Source organism: Lactuca saligna, chromosome 8 (assembly GCF_052625555.1).
Source record: "Lactuca saligna cultivar CGN05327 chromosome 8, ASM5262555v1, whole genome shotgun sequence".
Taxonomy (NCBI): domain Eukaryota; kingdom Viridiplantae; phylum Streptophyta; class Magnoliopsida; order Asterales; family Asteraceae; genus Lactuca; species Lactuca saligna.
The window spans coordinates 147782981-147805406 of NC_136424.1; the positions used below are offsets into that span (position 1 = coordinate 147782981).

The 22426-nt window shown below is 40.4% G+C and overlaps 2 protein-coding genes across 3 annotated transcripts; one reads left to right on the forward strand and one right to left on the reverse strand.

The window, feature by feature from the left end:
• The first annotated feature begins 1426 nt into the window (after nucleotides 1-1426).
• LOC145011719 (uncharacterized) lies at nucleotides 1427-4246 on the forward strand. Of its 2 annotated transcripts, none has more exons than XM_078970447.1 (9): nucleotides 1427-1748; nucleotides 1943-2592; nucleotides 2692-2777; nucleotides 2882-3050; nucleotides 3130-3218; nucleotides 3326-3490; nucleotides 3608-3685; nucleotides 3759-3862; nucleotides 4015-4246. In XM_078970447.1, exons 2-9 carry the CDS (start codon nucleotides 1980-1982, stop codon nucleotides 4118-4120), a joined length of 1410 nt encoding a protein of 469 aa, XP_078826573.1. In that variant the 5' UTR covers nucleotides 1427-1748; nucleotides 1943-1979; the 3' UTR covers nucleotides 4121-4246. The 2 variants fall into 2 exon arrangements, with proteins under 2 accessions (XP_078826573.1, XP_078826574.1); XM_078970448.1 differs by having other exon boundaries at nucleotides 1428-1748; nucleotides 2701-2777.
• A 298-nt stretch (nucleotides 4247-4544) lies between these two features.
• LOC145012857 (uncharacterized) lies at nucleotides 4545-6303 on the reverse strand. Its single transcript, XM_078971657.1, has 4 exons — nucleotides 5989-6303; nucleotides 5540-5758; nucleotides 5072-5236; nucleotides 4545-4955 (listed from the first exon to the last, which is right to left on the reverse strand). Exons 1-4 carry the CDS (start codon nucleotides 6181-6183, stop codon nucleotides 4665-4667), a joined length of 870 nt encoding a protein of 289 aa, XP_078827783.1. The 5' UTR covers nucleotides 6184-6303; the 3' UTR covers nucleotides 4545-4664.
• Nucleotides 6304-22426: the final 16123 nt, after the last annotated feature.

The following is a 22426-nucleotide window of genomic DNA, read 5'->3' on the forward strand; positions in this document are numbered from 1 at the left end:
TCCTATTTATGATGTTAATATGTTAAATTTTATCCACATTAGCTAAACCCGATCATAATCTCATTTAAAAATAACTTAAACTTTTTTATAATTTCAAATTCTAATACACAAGTTAAATATCTAACAAATGTTATATAAATATAATTATCACGATACAAGAATTATGATATCCTAATTTCATGATAAACTAATCAATATAATAACATAAATAATAAAAACAATATTATCAATATATATTCTAAAGAAAAATAGTAATTGCATAGAAAACTCTCTACCTCTAATACCAAATATAATATTACAATATAAAGTATAAGTATTAGTAAAATATAATTGTTCAGGATGGTGAAATGGGAGTGGTTACGTGAGTATAAACATAAGACAATAAGTCCATAACTATCCTAAACTCGTGGAATTTTTTAGAATTTTTTTTATACTTGATCCCATAACCATGTACCCGACCCAACATTTTTTGGTTTGTCTTTCTTTTTCAATAGTGCTAGGGTATTATTGTCATCCTTAAATATACTCATGTAATAACTAAATTCATCGTGTAAATTCTAGGACAAGCCTTGCTTATATCATTAAGACTTGCATGGTCCATTATTAGATCACAACCACATCAAATCAATTCTACATAGTCATGCACAATACTAGATTTTCATACTCATTTCTTGAATATGCTACAACGATGTGATTCCCCTCACATATACACGCCTATGTACCCAAACTTACACAACCATGCTCATTATTGGGCGTGTATTTTCCATTTCGATTTCCAATATGATGCACCTAAAGTGTCGTTCCCCCTATGTATCCACATCCAACAACAAATATAATGCATCATCATTCATCCTGTCTCTTTTAGGCAACAAAAGATGCTACTAATTTATCCACACATAGTATCACTTCAATTTATTCCTCATATTTTCATGTGTAACACATTAGTTATTTCAACATTATATTTCTTGCAATGAATCGAGTCCACGATCATTGAAATATTTCTATTACAAATAACTACCACATAGGAGAGAAAAAAAGGACTTTAAGTACCCGATTTTTTTTTTCAAACAATATACTCATGTTCCAACGATATTACTTTCATTGGTTTATAATATGTTGGTATTATAAACAATATATTCGTCATCTTTCGATTACATTACCATTATATCATTAATCATTGATCAATACATTACGATTTTCATACCTTTCAAAGATACCATATTCATAAAAAAAAGTTCCTGTAAATAGTCAAACCATCTTTATACCATATATAATTCATAGTTTCAAATTTTATTTAATGTGATAAGGTTGACTTGTATTAGTATATTAATTTTTTTTAGTATTTAATTTGTAGAACTACTATAATAATTAGTTTTAAATATCTTTTTAACTGACATTCTCTTAGTAAAGTTGAAGGATTTAGCGTTACTTTGCTATAAAACCAAACGCATCTCTCTCTCTCTCTCTCTCTCTCTCTCTGCACTGCTAAAAGATCGAATTTGGCGACGGAGAGATACAATCAGCCATCTCCACCACTACCTCCGCCATTTTCTTCCAATGCTCCGTCGTCCTTTGAGGATCGGCATACATTTTTTCGTACAACGCCCAAACGGCTCATGTATTCCCGATAGCGTTATGCAATTTCCAACATTCGCATTGATTTCTCCACTGCAATTCGTTAGGGTTCACCTACTGAATCTCCGTATCTCATAATTCAGAGCCATTTCAACGGAGCTTCGGTCTCCAAGGCAAGAATCTACACCACACTAAGATTTACCTTCTCTTTAATTTAATTTTATGATCACTTTCAGTGTTCATCTACCTAGCTATTTCAAATATGATCTTTGATTTTTGTTTATTTAGTTTGTTATAATTATCTCTCTATAAATCGTTCTTTACTGATTATATGTGAAATTTTCTGTGATTTTATCCCTTTAAATAGTGTTAGGATTAGGTTTAGGGGTAGGTTTTCGAACAGAATGGAGGCTTCTGGTGTTAATTCAGACGCGCACAGAGGTTCTTTGGCAAGCACCAGTACTAGCGATCATCATTATCACCATCCACGAAGGCAAAATGGAAACAACCCTTTCTCCGCTTCAAATTTCTTTCGCTCACCTGTATGTACATTCTTGGAGTATATGGGAATTTTACAAACGCAAAGTATTAGTCATTCCGATTCATCAGGCAGTTTGATCAATAGTGGACGCACTCGGAATGACTCCCCTCCATCCGCGGATGATTCAAGTGAAGTATCTATCAGGATCGCTGGTAGTGGCGAACAAAATATCAATCAATCTTCAACTGTTGGACAGATCAGGGAAGGAACAGCTACACAGAGTGAATCATTGGTTCACTCAATTTCAAGAGCTGTTTCTGCAGCGACCATGGATACTCAGGGAGATTCAAGGAGTGATCATGGTGGTGCTGTGAGTGGGAATGGTGATGTGGAGTCTGCTGATGGTATTGGTGTTAACAATAGCAGAGATTCTACTTACCAGAGATATGATTTACAGCAGGCTGCCAGATTGATTGAGCAAGTTCTTCCATTTTCTTTATTACTGTTGGTGGTCTTCATTCGCCAACACTTTGAAGGTACTGCAATCACATTGTTCTTATCTTCATGCATTTATCACTTCCATTTCCTCTTTGTTTAGAAATCTACTTTTTCTCACTGTAATTGTTCTTTGCAAGGGGTTCCAGATTTTCTTGTCACAATCTGGATTGCTGCTTTTATGTTCAAATCAAATGATATTCTTCGCAAGCAGACAGCTCTCAAGGTGCAAATCATTCTTTATTTCTTGATGTTTCTTTTTTGTTTTCCATCAATAATATGTCTGTTACGTAAAGAGCTCCATAACAGTTTCATCAAATATGTTTGCAGGGAGAAAGGAAGATAGCAGTTCTAGCAACCATTTCTTTTTTCTTTACACTTCATGTGGCTGGTGTTTACTGGTGGTGCCGCCAGGATGACGTCCTGTATCCATTGGTGATGCTCCCTCCTGAAAGTACACCACCTTTCTGGCATGCAGTTTTCATAATAGTTGTCAATGGTGAGTTCTTTTCATCATAAGTTATATATTGTATAACTTTTCATAAGAAAACACTCAAGAATTTTTATTGGGTTTTCAGATACTTTGGTCAGACAAGCAGCAATGGTGCTCAAGTGTTTTCTGTTAATGTATTACAAGAACAGCAGAGGAAGAAATCGCCGAAAGCAGGTCAGATACAATGCATAAATAAAGCTGAAAACATTTTTTTTTATTTTTTTATATAAATACGTGTGTTATTTGTATCTGATTCTGAGTGGAGGTTTTGTGAGTGGTAGGGTCAAATGTTGACTGTGGTTGAATACTTGTTGCTTTTATACCGTGCATTGCTTCCTGCTCCAGTGTGGTATCGGTTCTTTTTGAACAAAGAATATGGAAGCCTATTTTCATCACTAATGACTGGATTATATCTCACCTTCAAGCTAACTTCCATTGTTGAAAAGGTTCATTCTTTTTATCTCCCAATCCCATTCAATGTTGTATGTATGGATTGAGTGTTATCTGGATCACAGATACTTGGGTAAATGGAAGGAAATATAAATGATGATTTTGTTGCACAGGTCCAATCATTAATATCATCTGTAAAGGCTTTATATCATAAAGAGATTCACTATGGACCTTATGCAACATCTGAACAGGCAATCCTCTTTATTTTATTTTATTAATAATTAGTGAAGTTGACATCCTAATAAAATTTATGATGAATTTCAGGTAAATGCAGCTGGTGAAGTTTGTGCTATTTGCCAAGAAAAAATGCATGTTCCAGTTGTGCTTCGTTGTAAACATGTCTTCTGTGAAGAATGCGTATCAGAGTGGTGACTCTCTCTCTCTCTCTCTCTCTCTCTCTCTCTCTCAATTATATATATATATATATATATATATATATATATATATATATATATATATATATATATATATATATATATATATATATATATATGATTTTTGAATGTAATGTAATAAACAGGTTTGAAAGGGAAAGGACGTGTCCATTGTGCAGAGCATTGGTGAGACCTGCGGAGTTGAGATCGTTTAGTGATGGTTCCACGAGTTTATATTTTCAGTTGTTTTGAGAAAAGTGTTGAGTGTGTATGTAAGTAATGCATTGCATTGCATTTAGTAGTGTGGTGTAAAAGGTTGGTTTCACTAAAGTTTTATATTGAAGTTAGTGTATAGTAATAGTAATATTGCTTTCCCTCCTTCTGCCCTTCACTTTGATGCCTAAAACAAATGTTATTATGCGTATTTTATTCATTCAGTTTGTATAGTATTACCAACAAATTTATGTACCTGTCTTTTTAGTTACTTTTAAATGCCAAAACTAAATAAAATGTAAGTTAAGTTGAGTCGTTTGAGTTATGAAAGATCGCATGAAAGATGGCAGTGTTAGGGTTTCGTTGTCTAATATACTTCCAAATTGTAAATTGTGTAATACATAAACTTACTCCAGACAGAGATCATTTGTATCTACACAAGGGAAAATGGTCATTTCCGATATTCAAACATTTCATTTACTCCAAGAAAAGAAATAGACTTTATGTGTATATATAACTTACTCCAGACAGACATCATTTATCTATTCAAAAATTTATCCATATAAAAGAAAAAACAAAAATCCTAATTCAAATTTGCACGACGACTGCCATCTTGGAATTCAGTTTCCTTGGTTGTAAAGGGATTTTTGTTTTGAGGAGATGAAGGAAAAGGGGGTGCGGAAAGTGTCCTTGAAACTCTAGGATTAACTTCAGCAACCTCTTCAATTCCTTCATCCAAATACACCACATCTTGCATACTTAGTTTATGATACTCAATTACTTCCCTCAAGCAGCTATTCTCGCGAACATATACCGAGTTTTCGTTAGCCAAACGTGCCTTCTCAGCTAAAAGTGTTTCAAGTTGGAGTCGTATCTGATCATATAAATAGCAACTTGTTATTCAAACTGAAAGTTGCAGATCATGAGGCTTTTACGTCTTTTGTACAAAAAAAATAAAAGAGAAGTTAAAGATTTGTAGTAAATATCTACCATGTCATCATCGGCAGGGTGGTCTCCTTTTTCACGAGCCTCGCGAAGAATTTTATTTTCTTCTTCTAGTTGAGAACTTCTTTGTTTTGCAAAAGCTAAATCCGCTTTCACAGTTTTAATCTCTCGAAAAAGAAGTTTCGCTTTCGCAGCCGTTGCAATCGCCACCTGACATATAAATTAAAACCAATTATTGTTTGAGGCTTCATTTGTTACATGGGGCTCAAAAGAAAAGACCTGAATACCCTTCTCATTCCCAGTATCCTAAATAACCCTAGAAAGTTTGTTCAGTCCTATCCAATCAAATCAGGTAGAGCCCCATGTAACAAACACGGAAAATCTTGTAAGAATAACATGCATGTGATGATGCAATGATAATTAATGTGAGAACTCCAAGCTTATAAATTTGCTATGGTTTCCACTACTTGAACCATAGTAGATATGCAATTAATTACACATTTGCCACCTTACGTCGCGAGATGCCTTCAGTTGATCCTCATGATTGGTTGGTGTTTCAGGCTCCTGCGACTGCGACTGTGACTGCAACTGTTTTTCAGTGTCAAGCTCTTTATGATCAGTTGCTTCAGATTTGATCTTGTTCTGCAACTTACTAGCATCTTGAGTATCATGACTTCTTTTGTCCACATTAATGGTGAGTGTACCCCCTTGCACTTTTTGATCACTTAAATCCTGATTACAAATTTAACAACCAATCATCCCTTGTATTTTCATACATTATGCCTTCGCTAAATTTAGGAAAGATCGATGAGTAATGTTATTATTGTTGCCGAAGAAATTATTGAAATAATATGGAAACAATTGAAATTGCATGAAAATGAAAACGAAATAAGAATATTTCTGAATATAATTTTCATTGTAGGTATATTTATGAAGAGTAAAACACAAATAGAATGGAAGACCTTGGATTCGCGTTGAAGAGAGGTGTTAAACGTTGAACTGGAGAGAGAAGAGTCACGGTGAGGATCAGATGATCGTATCTGAGAGGCAAGAGGTGATGATGGAGCGGAGGAGGTGGTTTTATCGTCAGGAGGACGATAGAGTTCTTCCTTGAACGTCGAAGACCTAGAAATTCCATGCCTTCTACGGTATGCCATGCATATATATATGGCTGATTAAGCAACCGATCGACAAGAAAACAAATTTGAAGCAGGTTGGTGATCTGAATCAACCGGAATGAACACCGCCGGGAGCCATTAACGCCACCGCAAGCCTACAATTACCCAACCAGCGGATATGCTTCTTTTCCGGAATCAATGACGTACGTTTTTTTAGCAAACTCTCCGAATCTTAAGTTAACCGTTGTTTCACTATATATATCTATGAGTAAATTACTTTTTTGGTGCATGTGGTAATCACTAACTTTTGGTCCAAGTTTAAAAAATCATTGCACTTTTTGTCCAAAGTTTTAAAACATGGTTTTTATGGATTTAAAATCCACCACAGTTTTAAAATCCTTTTCTAATACATATGTTATACCCTCTATTTTTTTTTTGGTCTTTTATGTTATTTTTTTTTTTATTGAACTTGAAGCGAATAACGACCTAAATTGTTGCAGACCCCATCCATCACTCATTACTCTACTTCCATAACCGATATCAGCTCCCACCTCCTCCCAAACATGTAAAACACAAGGGTCAAACAATTGACTCTTTCACTCGGACTCACTAGCAACTCCAAGAGTGTCACTTCATCATCTTACGATGAAAAGCAAGTTTATTTTGTGGTAAAACACATCGACTAACCCCTCCTCCACCATCGATAGACTCTCCCTCTTCTGCCATAGGCAGCTCTAACACCACCCATTGGCTCCGCCTCTTCCTCCATTATGGTTATCACATTCGCCGGGCATTTTGGGCCGAAGTAAAATGCTTTAAATTGCTTACATTAATATATGTTTGCCCAAGAATGACTTTATTTTGATGGACTATTGAACAATTTTGCGGGAAATGGAAAAACAAAGAAACCAATAGCAATAATGTATTAAATGAATAAACGGCTTTTGAACTTGAAACACACCTCTTTTGAGTTTATGTTTTAAAATCAATTAAAATACTTTTTAGAAGTAATAAACATCTTTTGCAAAAATTTGGTGTACCACCGTAAATTTCAAAACAATTTTTCATTTAAAATAAACGTTTAATTCTTAGAAACACTTGTTTAAAATCTCATTCATAATCGAATTACAAAACATAACTCCATTTTCACTTGCATATTAAACCAGGATCCTCAAAACATGACTCTTTCTCTAGTGTGTACAATCAAGCCGATACCGTCCCGTGATCCTGAAAGAAACCTGAAACATAACACAAAACACTGTAAGCACGAAGCTTAGTGAGTTCCCCAAAATACCACACATAACACATATTAGCCACTCGAAGCTATAACTCTATGGGTCCGTGCACCCAAACTCTTTAAACCCTCAGGTTCTAACTCTGGGAACTTTTCGGTTCCAACTCTATAAACATGCACAACATAAATCACATAGAAGTAATGCAGTACAATACATCACGTACATATAGCATACAAATACTCTGATCACATAACTCTGGTTACCTACTCGAGGTAAAGTATAGTGAGAAGACTCACCTGGCAAACAGAAAGCAGATATCCCCACACTTGAATCTCGAACTCGCCACCGCCTAACACGTAAGGCAAATACTCTCATGAAAATAACTCTCGAGACTAGAATCAACCCTCTCATGGCACCCTCTTAAGGGTAAAAGACTATTTTACCCCTCTTTTGGCCCAAAGGCCACATTGCTGACCAAGCCCTAAAAGTCAACGGTCAACTCTTGGTCCAAGTCAAAGTCCTCCGTCAAAGTCAACCCTCCTGGTTGACCCTGCTCGCCGAGTCAACCCGTCGACTCATCGAGTCCCCATGCTCAGAACTTCCCCAATCCGCAACTCAACTCGCCGAGTCACCCCGAGACTCGCCGAGTCCCACAACTCTGAGTCCACTCGCACACAACTCACCGAGTCATCCTTTGACTCGCCGATTCTCGACTCAACCAGAAAATATTTGGGACTCTTCGACAAGACTCGTCGAGTCCAAGAACAGACTCGCCGAGTCTACGACTATCTTCAACCTACTCGCCGAGTTTTTCATACAACTCGCCGAGTTCCAGGCCATCTTCATCCAACTCGTCGAGTCCACCCATGTGACTCGCCGAGAACCACCGGTCTGAATCCATTCAGAAGCACTCCAGGCCATGCAATTGATCCAAAACATAGATCTAGCCTCCTACAACCCATCCATTACATAAAGTGGCAAACTTTACGTGAATCCAAAGAGATCTATGCGTTTTCACTCTAGGGTTTGGGTTTGGGACAAGATGGCTCTATCAACCACTCACAAACAGGGACTTTCATGCACTCTAGACCTTCTCCCTTCCATATCTGAGGTAGCAACCTCAGATCTAACCTCTAAACTCCAATACATCCAAAGATATGATCTCTAACACCCCCAAAATGATGCATCTAAGAAATAGCAACTCAAAAACGAGATATTACCTCAAAGGAATGCCCCAACTGAAATGAAACTCGAATCCAAGAAAAGCCCCTTGCTCCAAGCCTCTTACCCTTCAAGATTTCCTCAACAATTGCTTCTCCAAGCTTCCAAATGCACTTGATCCACTCACACACGAGGGTTAGGGTTTCTGGTCTTGAAGATGAGTAAGGAGGCTGAGGAAATGGATGTTATGTTCTTTATATAGTGCTCAACCCCGAGAATTAGGGTTTTCTCCACTCAGCGCCTACTCGCCGAGTCCATTACACTGACTCGCCGAGTTGGCCACTTAACACACGATCAAGTCGCGACTCTACTCGCCGAGTCCGCACATGGACTCGCCGAGTCACTCTTTCCCAATTTACTCTTTTATCCCTTCAACTCTACTCTTGATATTTCGGGATGTTACAATTCTCCCCCACTTAAATTAGGCTTCGTCCTCGAGGCCTACGGCAACTCAACTCCAAGATACTCCCACGACGCGCCAGCTGGCCCTAAATGGACCAGGTTCTTCAAAGCATAACCATCGAACTCGAACTCATTTCCTCTATCCTTGCGGTGTCCTGACCACCGTCACAAACCAGGCACCGGCGGTACCCTCTGATAATCACACTCAACAATCGAGAATTACCCGAGCTGCATTCCTGCTCCAAATCTCAACAATCGCTCGACCCCCCGCAAGCTAAAAATAATCACGAACCACCAGATCCCCGATCCGAAACCCACTCTATCCATTCCATGCTGACAGAGAGACCCACTCTTCAATCTCAGAGCAACTCCCACGGGTCCTCTTCTTGCAATCACACACACACACACATGCTGCACCAACCTTCGCACCCTCACACTGACGACATCTCTAACATCCCCAGGAGGAACCACCACTACGCACACAACCCTTGATCAGAATCAAGCTGGGAGTCCTAGACTCCATCCCTGCATCCATCCTGAGACTCTTGGCTCTACACCCACGGAATCCCTTCCGCATCCTCGGCAGACATCCCATCGTGATGTCGTTCCATACCACTGCCACAGACGCAGTGTTCAACCACCATACTCCAAATCATCCATTCTCGCTACTACTTTCACTTCCGTGAACCAACACTTCCCCCCCGGGGTTACATACCTTTCTCTTCCCTTACCCAGGGAAATCCACTTGTCAACCTTGCCACTACTCCATGTATCGCGCATGCTCTGGATCTGCTCGCAAGGTCTCTCGGGTCCATGCGCCACCTCTCCCCAGCAAATGAGGGTCCGACACCTCCTCCCATACAACAGCTCAAAGGGTGGCATACCAATGCACTAATGATGGTTGTTGATATAGGATAACTCAACCAAGGATAAATACGTACCGTAACTCCCTCCGAAATCTAATACACATGCCCGAAGCATGTCTTCGAGCGTCTGAATCGCTCGCTCGCTCTGAAGTGTCCTCAGACATCATCATGATAAGCTCTAGCTCATTTCTCATATCCCTCTTCGAGACTGAGCACCAGGTCAGCTTTTGACTCCACAGTTGAGCCTCCAAAGGTCACCCATAACATGATCCAAATATCTCACTAACTTTTTCCCCGCGACCACTATCCCTGCCCAGTGACACGCAAGTCACGAAATTCTCCTTTCCTCATGCGGGAAAAATACAATCCAACCGAGGATCGTCTCAACTCCGATCTCTGGTTTCCGCTGCGCATATCCCTTGTGCATCTCACCACATTTCCCGACAGAGACAGAGACCCCAGTCTCGCCCCCGGTTCAACACCCAGGCTCCAAAACCCAATACTAGGTCTACTCAAGCCCAAAACTCTTCCACATCATACACTGATCGGACAACATTCCATCATCATATTCTCTTGCCATCTAGTGAGTACTACGGCTCCCCGCAGTATCACAACACCCTCTGACTAGTGAATACTACAGTTCCCCGCAGTATCACAACACCCTCTGACTAGTGAGTACTACGGCTCCCCGCAGTATCACAACACCCTCTGACTAGTGAGTACTACAGCTCCCCGCAGTATCACAACACCCTCTGACTAGTGAGTACTACGGCTCTCCGCAGTATCACAACACTCTCTAACCCCACTAGCTCATGCTCCGTAGACTATCATAAGCAGCTACCCATACTCGACTCGAATATGCATCACAGACTCTGGAGGCAATTGACATATCAAAATGCCCACCCTTGCGAAGATCTACTCTCTTAAATAATCTCCCTAGATGCCCATACTTGAAGGGCTCCCACTAGATCCATAGATACCTGATATACCATAAGTCGTCTCAACTCAAGATTCACGAATAACTTCGAAATAAAGATATCAATACCCGGATACATCGGAACACCCCCACCGAACATCACAAGATCCTGCCACAACCACTGATCTCCTGCCCCAAGCACCATATAGATGCAATAATTCATTCCCTCTGAACCCCATAATTAGATCTTCATTTTTCCTAAATTGCAACTTCGGTGTATCCAATTTCTCAATTGCAATACGAGGAAACGCTAACGCTACGAAATACGCTGATAATTCTCCGAAACCCTTTTTCCACCGCTCAAAATCCAAGCAAGGATACGCATACCGACCCGGAAGTTGACTGCCCAATCATTCTCTATCTACTTGCAACAATACTCACCACAACCAGGTTCCTGACCATTAACAACTGCTGTGGAGACCTTCATCCTTCTCAAACGAGTACTTCCCGCATTAACTCACTCTGACCCCTTTCCTCGATCACCGACATCTCTGGTCTCATGATTCCTTACCGTAGATCTCTATACTCCACTTATAACTGCTCTTGACAAATCTCTGCTTTTCTTCATACGGTACCCGGTTCTCCCCCACTTAGGGTTCAAACCATCACCAAATAGCACACAACCAACCCACAACTACTTTCACCAGAAAAATCGCACCTGCCCCCTGGAAAGTGCTACACAATGCCCGATAATCCCCTTTAAGGAAATCAATCGACCCCATATACTCTGAACCTCTGATGAACTCCTCAAGAACTTCTCATCACGACTACCTCTAGTCGTTCCAAATCTCATAGCAATCTAGTACCAAACAACTCAACTGCTCAATAACATCCGTGGCTCATAGACTGAATCACAAAATCATTGTACCCCTCACCTCAACTCATCAACCAACGTTCCAACACTCGGATCATCCCAAGAACAGGGACCCACTCCCATATTCAATACCCAACATAGATAGAAAACTCTTTGCACTGCTAAACTCGACTGAACTCCCCACTGATACCACTTCAATACATTCTATTATACTCAAATAGGTGTAGTGTGGTCCTCGACTATCTCAGTCCCAACTGACTATCTGCTCATGATAAATCATTGCCTCGCGGCACATGCTACCTGATACTCTGGTGAAGAATCATCATCAATGACAACCTGCAGGGTTACCCCCAAACCCAAAACTTCAACATCATGTTTCTCATGTTTTGCACACGAACATAATCAGTACTTCCCAGATCATAGAAGGTGGCATCCCCTCTTATCGACTGACCGCTCAACTCAGATTGAAATTCTCCCTTCTCACTGACTCCTTACTAAAATACTCTGAGAGGCTCTCGATCTCCCTCTCAAGGGACGCCTCTTCGAACTCAATCATGACCGGATAGCCGGAGAACCACAGTCATCATTCCCTACGAACCATGGTACTCATTCCATGACATCTCTTCTTAATATGCTCCGGCGTATGGTACTCGAACCATAACATCACTCCTCAGTCCACTCCGATGTATGGTACTCGAACCATAACATCACTCCTCAATCCGCTCTGATGTATGGTACTCGGACCATAGCATCACTCCTCAATCTGCTCCGATGTATGGTACTCGAACCATAACATCACTCCTCAATCCGCTCTGATGTATGGTACTCGAACCATCACTCCTCAATCCGCTCCGATGTATGGTACTCGAACCATAACATCACTCCTCAATCTGCTCCAATGTATGGTACTCGAACCATCACTCCTCAATCTGCTCCGATGTATGGTACTCGAACCATAACATCACTCCTCAATCCATTCCTTAGAACCTCCAGAATACCCCCTGTATCAAGTATGGGTCCTCTGCTTTCAGTAGTACGGGCCCATACTACCTGCTACATCTACCCATACTTTCCACACAGGCCATCCCAGAGCTCCTAAGTAGCTACCCGACCTGCTCTTTCACCAATCCCATCGCGCGTGCTCGCTCCCCAACGAAATTCTCTACCCTACCAGCGCACTCATCTGGCTAAGGTTACTCCCTAGTCTCTTCCTTGGTCCTCCTACTTCTTTGCTATCAGCTGCTGAAGAGCTCCTAATGATGCCAACCATCTACCTCCTGAATATCATCATATTCACTTGGTAGCCGACTCCCATCATCGAGAGTTCCACAAAGCACAAAGCAACCAGCGCACTCATCTGGCTAAGGTTACTCCCTAGTCTCTTCCTTGGTCCTCCTACTTCTTTGCTATCAGCTGCTGAAGAGCTCCTAATGATGCCAACCATCTACCTCCTGAATATCATCATATTCACTTGGTAGCCGACTCCCATCATCGAGAGTTCCACAAAGCACAAAGCAAGAAACATTCGAGCATCGAAGAATACATAGAACTCACCCTCGGTGATAACCCCACTTTCTCGGTTCATCCTCGAAAGTACCACCGAACTCTGTAACTCTACCCCTCCCGGGTTCTAACTGGATACTCTCACTCATCACATACTCAAAAGCATAACACATATAACAACAAGTCCTAGGCTAAGGCATCACAACTCAAGCCACTCTAGTCCTAAGATATGAAATACCTAGCCTATCTCTAGAATGCAATAATATCTCATAACGTGCATCATAAATATCTCATAACACAAAAGTAAGGGTATTTTGGGAAATCACCGTTCGGGCTCTGGCTGATTGTACACACTGCTCTTTCTCGCTTTCTCCTTGAACTTTTATTTGCTTTTAGAAAGTTATTTCTTTGAAAACTTTTCTTACTTCCTCAGTTTGAGTCCAGATTTACCCGAAGGCGGATTCGAATCCCTCAAACCAAGGCTCTGATACCAACTTGTAACACCGTAAATTTCAAAACAATTTTTCATTTTAAATAAATGTTTAATTCTTAGAAACACTTGTTTAAAATCTCATTCATAATCGAATTACAAAACATAACTCCATTTTCACTTGCATATTAAACCAGGACCCTCAAAACATGACTCTTTCTCTGGTGTGTACAATCAAGCCGGTGCCATCTCGTGATCTTGAAAGAAACCTGACACATAACACAAAACACTGTAAGCACGAAGCTTAGTGAGTTCCCCAAAATACCACACATAACACATATTAGCCACTCGAGGCTATAACTCTATGGGTCCGTGCACCCAAACTCTTTAAACCCTCAGGTTCTAACTCTAGGAACTTTCCGGTTCCAACTCTATAAACATGCACAACATAAATCACATAGAAGTAATGCAGTACAATACATCACGTACATATATCATACAAATACTCTGATCACATAACTCTGGTTACCTACTCGAGGTAAAGTATAGTGAGAAGACTCACCTGGCAAACAGAAAGCAGATATCCCCACACTTGAATCTCGAACTCGCCACCGCCTAACATGTAAGGCAAATACTCTCATGAATATAACTCTCGAGTCTAGAATCAACCCTCTCATGGCACCCTCTTAAGGTAAAAGACTATTTTACCCCTCTCTGGACCCAAAGGCCACATCGCTGACCAAGCCCTAAAAGTCAACGGTCAACTCTTGGTCCAAGTCAAAGTTCTCCGTCAAAGTAAACCCTCCTGGTTGACCCTGCTCGCCGAGTCAACCCGTCGACTCATCGAGTCCCCATGCTCAGAACTTCCCCAATCCGCGACTCAACTCGCCGAGTCACCCCGAGATTCGCCGAGTCCCACAACTCTGAGTCCACTCGCACACAACTCACCGAGTCATCCCTTGACTCGCCGATTCTCGACTCAACCAGAAAATATTTGGGACTCTTCGACAAGACTCGTCGAGTCCAAGAACAGACTCGCCGAGTCTACGGCTATCTTCAACCTACTCGCCGAGTTGTTCATACAAATCACCGAGTTCCAGGCCATCTTCATCCAACTCGTCGAGTCTACCCATGTGACTCGCCGAGTACCACCGGTTTGAATCCATTAAGAAGCACTCCAGGCCATGCAATTGATCCAAAACATAGATCTTGCCTCCTACAACCCATCCATTATGTAAAGTGGCAAACTTTATGTGACTCCAAAGAGATATATGCGTTTTCACTCTAGGGTTTGGGTTTGGGACAAGATGGCTCCATCAACCACTCACAAACAGGGACTTTCACGCACTCTAGACCTTCTCCCTTCCATATCTGAGGTAGCAACCTCAGATCTAACCTCTAAACTCCAATACATCCAAAGATATGATCTCTAACACCCCCAAAATGATGCATCTAAGAAATAGCAGCTCAAAAACGAGATATTACCTCAAAGGAATGCCCCAACTGAAATGAAACTCGAATCCAAGAAAAGCCCCTTGCTCCAAGCCTCTTACCCTTCAAGATTTCCTCAACAATTGCTTCTCCAAGCTTCCAAATGCACTTGATCCACTCACACACGAGGGTTAGGGTTTCTGGTCTTGATGATGAGTATGGAGGCTGAGGAAATGGATGTTATGTTCTTTATATAGTGCTCAACCCCGAGAATTAGGGTTTTCTCTACTCAGCGCCTACTCGCCGAGTCCATTACACTGACTCGCCGAGTCGGCCACTTAACACGCGACCAAGTCGCAACTCTACTCGCCGAGTCCGCACATGGACTCGCCGAGTCACTCTTTCCCAATTTACTCTTTTAGCCCTTCAACTCTACTCTTGATATTTCAGGATGTTACATTTGGTCCCAATATCTCAAAAGCTCTAAAAAAACAATTTAGTTTTTAAGAGGTTTTAGACGAAGATCATCAATTCAAATATCATTACATAAAATAATTTACCAATACGACACTAAATAAAGCGATCTTAAAAATATCCAAAAGTTCTCTAAACCACGGTCACTACTTGCACCTAAATACATGTCCAAAAAATATGTTAGGCATTAAGAATGCTTAGTGAATAATATCTGGATTCCATCAAGTTTGCAGCCAAGAAATTTCTAATTTTTTTGACATATGATGTATCTCGAAAATCTTTTGAAACCTCTTTAACATCATTTAAATCTTTGTTTACATAAAATAATTTATGAGTCTTTACTCATTTGAAAAATCACTTAAAACTCTCGTATTTCTCTTATTAAACAATCTCTCAATTCTTAACTCTTTTAATAAAATCTTTTCATTATTTCTCTTTAAGAATCACATTGAACTCTTGGAAACTCTTTTAATTAAAACTCATTACTATTTTCTCTTTGTAAATACGCATTACTTTTTTTTCTCTTTGTAAACATTTAAAATATATAAAGTCTTCGATTAAACACTTTACTCTTTTCTATTTAAAACTCTTAAAGTATATAAAATACTTCATTAATAGGGAAAATGACTTAGGAGGGTAACTACCTTTTATCAGTGTTCACATATTAGCAACTTCTACTTTTTTGTACATAATAAAGCAACTAACTTGTTTTAACTGTTTAAATTACACCAATATTACCATCTAATACCTGTTTTAACCGGTAACTCAAAGGGAAAATGACTTAGGAGGGTAACTACCTCTTATCCGTGTTCACATGTTGGCAACTTCTTATTTTTTGTACATAAGAAAGCAACTAACTTGTTTTAACTGTGTAACATCACAAAAATTATGACCAAAAATTTCGTTTTTAATTTAATACTAAAACCATAATTGTCAAACCATTAATTTAATACTCCGACATTGGTCCCCGCCCTGCATCAGGCCCTGCCTGGCATCAAGCCTCGCATGGTATACATGTCTGTCTCTCTTAGGCCCCGCCTGTCTCCGGGCCTTGCACGCTAAACACATACAATCATATAACATGCTAACACATAAAGAAACATAATCTACTATATCCCTGTCCTAAGAAACATACTCTACTAATAATAAGATACGGAACATCGTCGCTACCAACGTCTGACAGGTACTAAGTCCATATCTACCGGTGTTTGTCTCATAGGCACTAAGTCTATAGCTGCCAATGTATACTCACATCATCTTCTATCTCTCATCATTTATCTACCCATCATCATACCCCACATATTCGAATATATAAAATACGTATACAATTTAAATCCTTTAAAACATGTATAAAACGTTGATCCAACATAGACCGCAAGTATTCAGATAATATGCACACATAGCACGTAGTTTATATTAAATACTTCATATCTATGTGTAAGATGAAAGGGACTATGCACTCACCTGATAGGTGGTGACTCAACACTCGGATAGCGCTTCGATACCCTCAAAGCAAATTCCTTCGATAAAACCTAGTACCAATACCACTAGGGTTTAGTAAACGATAACCGTGACTAATTAACAGTCTAGCTATTATTCTTATTATATAAGCATTAAATAATACTCAATATAACTCATAATAATAGCCCAAATAATTATTTTCAGGTCCTAATAATGTTACTATAATTAATTAGAAGCTATATTAAAACTAGCGTAGGCGTAGCTCACTTACAGCGCGTTTTTCGCAAAACCGGGCTTCGCTGGAACAGCGTTTCCCGAGCCGAAAGGCTCTTTTCTCGGAGCCGTCGGGCTCTCCGGGGCTCCCGCCTCGTGCTAGGGAGTTACCCTAGGCTTTAGGGGGTTAGGGAGGCTTAGAGAGAGAAAGAGAAGTTGGAAGGTGTGAGAATGAATGGAACCTGGCACCTCTATTTATAGGGGTGCTGACTGGTCTACTCTCCGAGTAGGGGGGACCTACTCGCCGAGTTGGTCCATGTGGTGGCCTTCTGGTGGTGCCATGTGTCCAATTCTGGTGGTGCCACGTCACCCCTTATCGCGTATCAGCCTTCAAACTTAGAAAAATCATAACTTTCGCATACGAGCTCCGTTTTCGACGTTCTTTATATCCACGCGTAGGTAAAATCAATATATACAACTTTTTTTTAGACTTTGTCGGCTAATTCTCGACCGATCTCAAATTTAACAGTAGGAGGCGTTTAGACTGTTAAATGACCGCGAAGAATTCATAACTCCTTCATACGGACTCCATTTTCGTCTGTCTTTTTACCGTTGAGTTCCTATTAATGAGATCTTCAACTCTCATTTAGGTCACGTAAGCCAAAAACCGCTCGAACTAAAATTCGAGTTTCAGGCTGTACACTTGTAAGCCGAATCTTAGAAAAATCATAACTTCTTCATACGAAGTCAGATTTGGGCGTTCTTTTTATGGATTTTCTTGGTTTAACATATTCTACGACTTTCGTTTAGATCACTAAGGCTAAAAAGTCCTCCATCGTAAATTCACTATTTACGCTTCCCGGTGCCGTGCCGGTTCCATCACGAAACTTCGACGGGCCATAACTTCTTCGTTATAACTCGGATTTCGGCGTTCTTTATATGTATGGAAACCTTGTGACATATTCTACAACTTGGTTAAGATTATTTATTCTAAATTATCTTTTGTCGAAAAGTCATTTTCGGCCCCTATTTCCTCTAAATTGATTAGCCCCGATCCGCGGGCGTTACAATTATCTCCCCTTTAGGATGATTACGTCCCGGAATCATCAACAAAACAGGGCTCGTATAATGACTCCATATGTCATCTCTTCATCCTAGGTAATAATTATAACTTCTTTATTCCTTCGAGTCTATCTCTTAGACTTATTGACTGTAAGTAGTACTTGATCGTGCACTTGCTCTCTACCTCAGGTTAGACTCCAAATTATGACCTATCATCATGTTATGCACGTTTAGACTCCGATCTCTTAGAGTTAAATTCTAAAACAGACTAAGCCTTCCTTCATGTTCTAATGTGATATAATCATACTTTAACATGTAGCATTTCTAGCTACCAACGAGCGCGATACTTCTATTGCTCGCTTTGATTTCAATCGTTTGGTTTAAGTCGAACGCTACATCAAACTTGGTTCTCTGAATCACGTAACATACTCATCGTAGTTGGACTCAATTTGATATGACCACTGGGGTCGGAATATCAACAATCTTTTTAGTCAGTACCGAAACGATGGTAACGACATACTTGAATAAAACGAAATCAAGTACTGGCTTCTTGGTAACCTTGTGACTTTCCCTGATCCAAGTGTGAGTCCTGTGCTTCCGGTAGTATAGGCCTCTACTACCATTCACACCTACTCATACTCATCCCAAGTATCGTCTCGCAGTTTCCCAAGTCGCCATGCAGCAAATCACATAACAATTTCACACACCAGATAACAAAACGAAGATTTTATTATTTCTCGAAACTATTACATAGGTGTTCAAGTTCACCCTAGACTATGCCTCTACTAGGCTACATCATACGAAACTATGGTTACTGCATAATCCGATCTTCGGGTAAGAAGTCCTCATTCTTGATTCCTTGCATGGTTCTCTACCTCGTCAAGGATCATGTGAAATGCCCTCGGCCATGGTGGCGTTTCTGGTCTTGCTGCTTTATTTTTCCTTGGGCAGTCTCTGGACATGTGCCCCTTGCCTCCACATCCGTAGCATACTTTGTCATTATGCGTGCAGTCTTTGGAATAGTGACTAGTCCTCCCACACTTGTAACAAGTCACTTCTTCATTGCACTTTCCACCATGCTTCTTCTTGCATCTATCACACCATCTTGCTTCACCTCCATCTGCTCCTCCAAGCTTTGAGAATTTGCTTTCCTTGTTCGGCCTCGAAGATCCTTCAAACTTCCGCTTCTCTCCTACCTTATCTTTTTCTAGACCTTTTTCTCTTATCTGGGCCTCTACGTTCTTAGCTGCCCTAACAGCTGCTTTCAAAGTAGTTGCCATTTTGACCATTGGGCCAAAGTCAATGGGCAGTCCGTTAGCAAACCTATCAATCTTGGAGAGTTCAGTAGGCACCAAGTAGGGGAATAGCTTCATCCTTTCGGTGAATGTGGTGGCATACTCATCAACACTCATCTTCCCTTTTTTCAGGTTTTGAAACTCGTTGTTTAGGTCTATCAGATCTATCTCTGAGCAGTATTGCATTTTCAACTGTTCCAAAAACTCTTCCCACGACATCCTTAAGGCTTCTCCTCATGGCAACGTATCTGCCAATAGCTTCCACCAGCTCAAGACTCCAGTTTTCAGTTGTCTTACTGCGAAGACAGTCTTCTGTTTCTCGTTACAGTTGCAGCTCTCAAACACCATCTCCATCTCAGAGATCCAATCCATAATCTCAACCGGCTTCGGGCTTCCTGAGAGGCTTGGTGGTTTCGCACCCAAGAAATTCTTGTACATCCGCCCATCCTTGTTGTTTTTCCCTTCTGGGCCATCCCTTTGCTCACCTTGAGTCCCTACTTGACTCACTTGGCGGCTATAGTTCCCTTCCTCAGATTGCTCGGGAATTGGCTCCGTCGGTTCAACATGTACGGTAGGTTCATCCCTATTCAACATCTGTCTCATTTCTTCCCTTTGTTCAGCTAACATAGCCCGAACCATGGCTTGAACTCCAACCATGGTGACTGGCTCAGGCGCAACTTCTTCAACAACAGGTATTTGCTGAACCACTGGGGGTTGGTTTCGTTTCCCATTCGCATTTACGTTTCCGCTACGGGTTCTTGCCATCTTGATCTCTACACCGAATAAGGTGAATCTAGACCTTTACTTAGGATTGACGTTTAAATCATCCTTATCACTCCGAAACGTTTATATGCTAGTTCTAATATCGTATTCGTACGTTTAGAATCCTAAACACATAAGGTTTCCAGATCCGGTCGGCAACAGACCATAGATCCGATCAAACTATAGCATAACAAATCATTTAGCACATACATTTAGGCATCACTCCTAAATTAAGCTAGTGCTCACACCTCACAATCATCGCTTAGCATTCTAAGTTTAAGTCTAGAAATAAATCCATATTCCTAGTTCGCTTAAACTAATGCTCTGATACCAACTGTGACATCCCCAAAATCACGGCCAGAAAAGACCGATTTTGTTTATGCTTTATAAAAATCAGAGTACTTCATTTTATAAAAAGGTTGCGAAATTTGTTCCCAGAAAAACACGATAAATACGTTATTAAAACATTTTCGAAGAAACGTATTTTTATTAATCTTAAAACGTTTGGGATGTCATCGTTAATACAGAAACATAAGCATAAACAGAACTTACAATTATTTACACTAGTGATCTACATCTCTTTAAATCTCTCAGTGTAATGTCACTTCATATCGCCACCTGTGATGTAAATAAACTGAGTGGGTCATGTTGGGAAACCTGGTAAGTACATAGGGTTTTCAACCCACAATAATATAATTGTTATGTTCAATCATCAAACAATTAACCCAATTACCCATCCCCGTTATCTTCTTTACTCCTAAGAGTCATCTATCCTGCATTCGTTTATTCCAAAGTCCCTTACTTCCAGGGTTATAGGACTTGGCACTAAATCCATAGCTGCCGATGTTCGTTCATAAAGCACTAATTCCAGAGCTGCTATAGTCTATTCATCGGGTACTAAATCCATAGCTACCAGTGCTCAACAGGTACTAAGTCCATAGCTACCAATTCCTATAGGTACTAAATCCATAGCTACCAGTGTCTAACAGGTACTAAGTCCATAGCTACCAACTCCTAACAGGTACTAAATCCATAGCTACCAACGTCTGACAGGTACTAAGTCCATATCTACCGGTGTTTGTCTCATAGGCACTAAGTCTATAGCTGCCAATGTATACTCACATCATCTTCTATCTCTCATCATTTATCTACCCATCATCATACCCCACATATTCGTATATATAAAATACGTATACAATTTAAATCCTTTAAAACATGTATAAAACGTTGATCCAACATAGACCGCAAGTATTCAGATAATATGCACACATAGCACGTAGTTTATATTAAATACTTCATATCTATGTGTAAGATGAAAGGGACTATGCACTCACCTGATAGGTGGTGACTCAACACTCGGATAGCGCTTCGATACCCTCAAAGCAAATTCCTTCGATAAAACCTAGTACCAATACCACTAGGGTTTAGTCAAACGATAACCGTGACTAATTAACAGTCTAGCTATTATTATTATTATATAAGCATTAAATAATACTCAATATAACTCATAATAATAGCCCAAATAATTATTTTCAGGTCCTAATAATGTTACTATAATTAATTAGAAGCTATATTAAAACTAGCGTAGGCGTAGCTCACTTACAGCGCGTTTTTCGCAAAACCGGGCTTCGCTGGAGCAGCGTTTCCTGAGCCGAAAGGCTCTTTTCTCGGAGCCGTCGGGCTCTCCGGGGCTCCCGCCTCGTGCTAGGGAGTTACCCTAGGCTTTAGGGGGTTAGGGAGGCTTAGAGAGAGAAAGAGAAGTTGGAAGGTGTGAGAATGAATGGAACCTGGCACCTCTATTTATAGGGGTGCTGACTGGTCTACTCGCCGAGTAGGGGGGACCTACTCGCCGAGTTGGTCCATGTGGTGGCCTTCTGGTGGTGCCATGTGTCCAATTCTGGTGGTGCCACGTCACCCCTTATCGCGTATCAGCCTTCAAACTTAGAAAAATCATAACTTTCGCATACGAGCTCCGTTTTCGACGTTCTTTATATCCACGCGTAGGTAAAATCAATATATACAACTTTTTTTTAGACTTTGTCGGCTAATTCTCGACCGATCTCAAATTTAACAGTAGGAGGCGTTTAGACTGTTAAATGACCGCGAAGAATTCATAACTCCTTCATACGGACTCCAT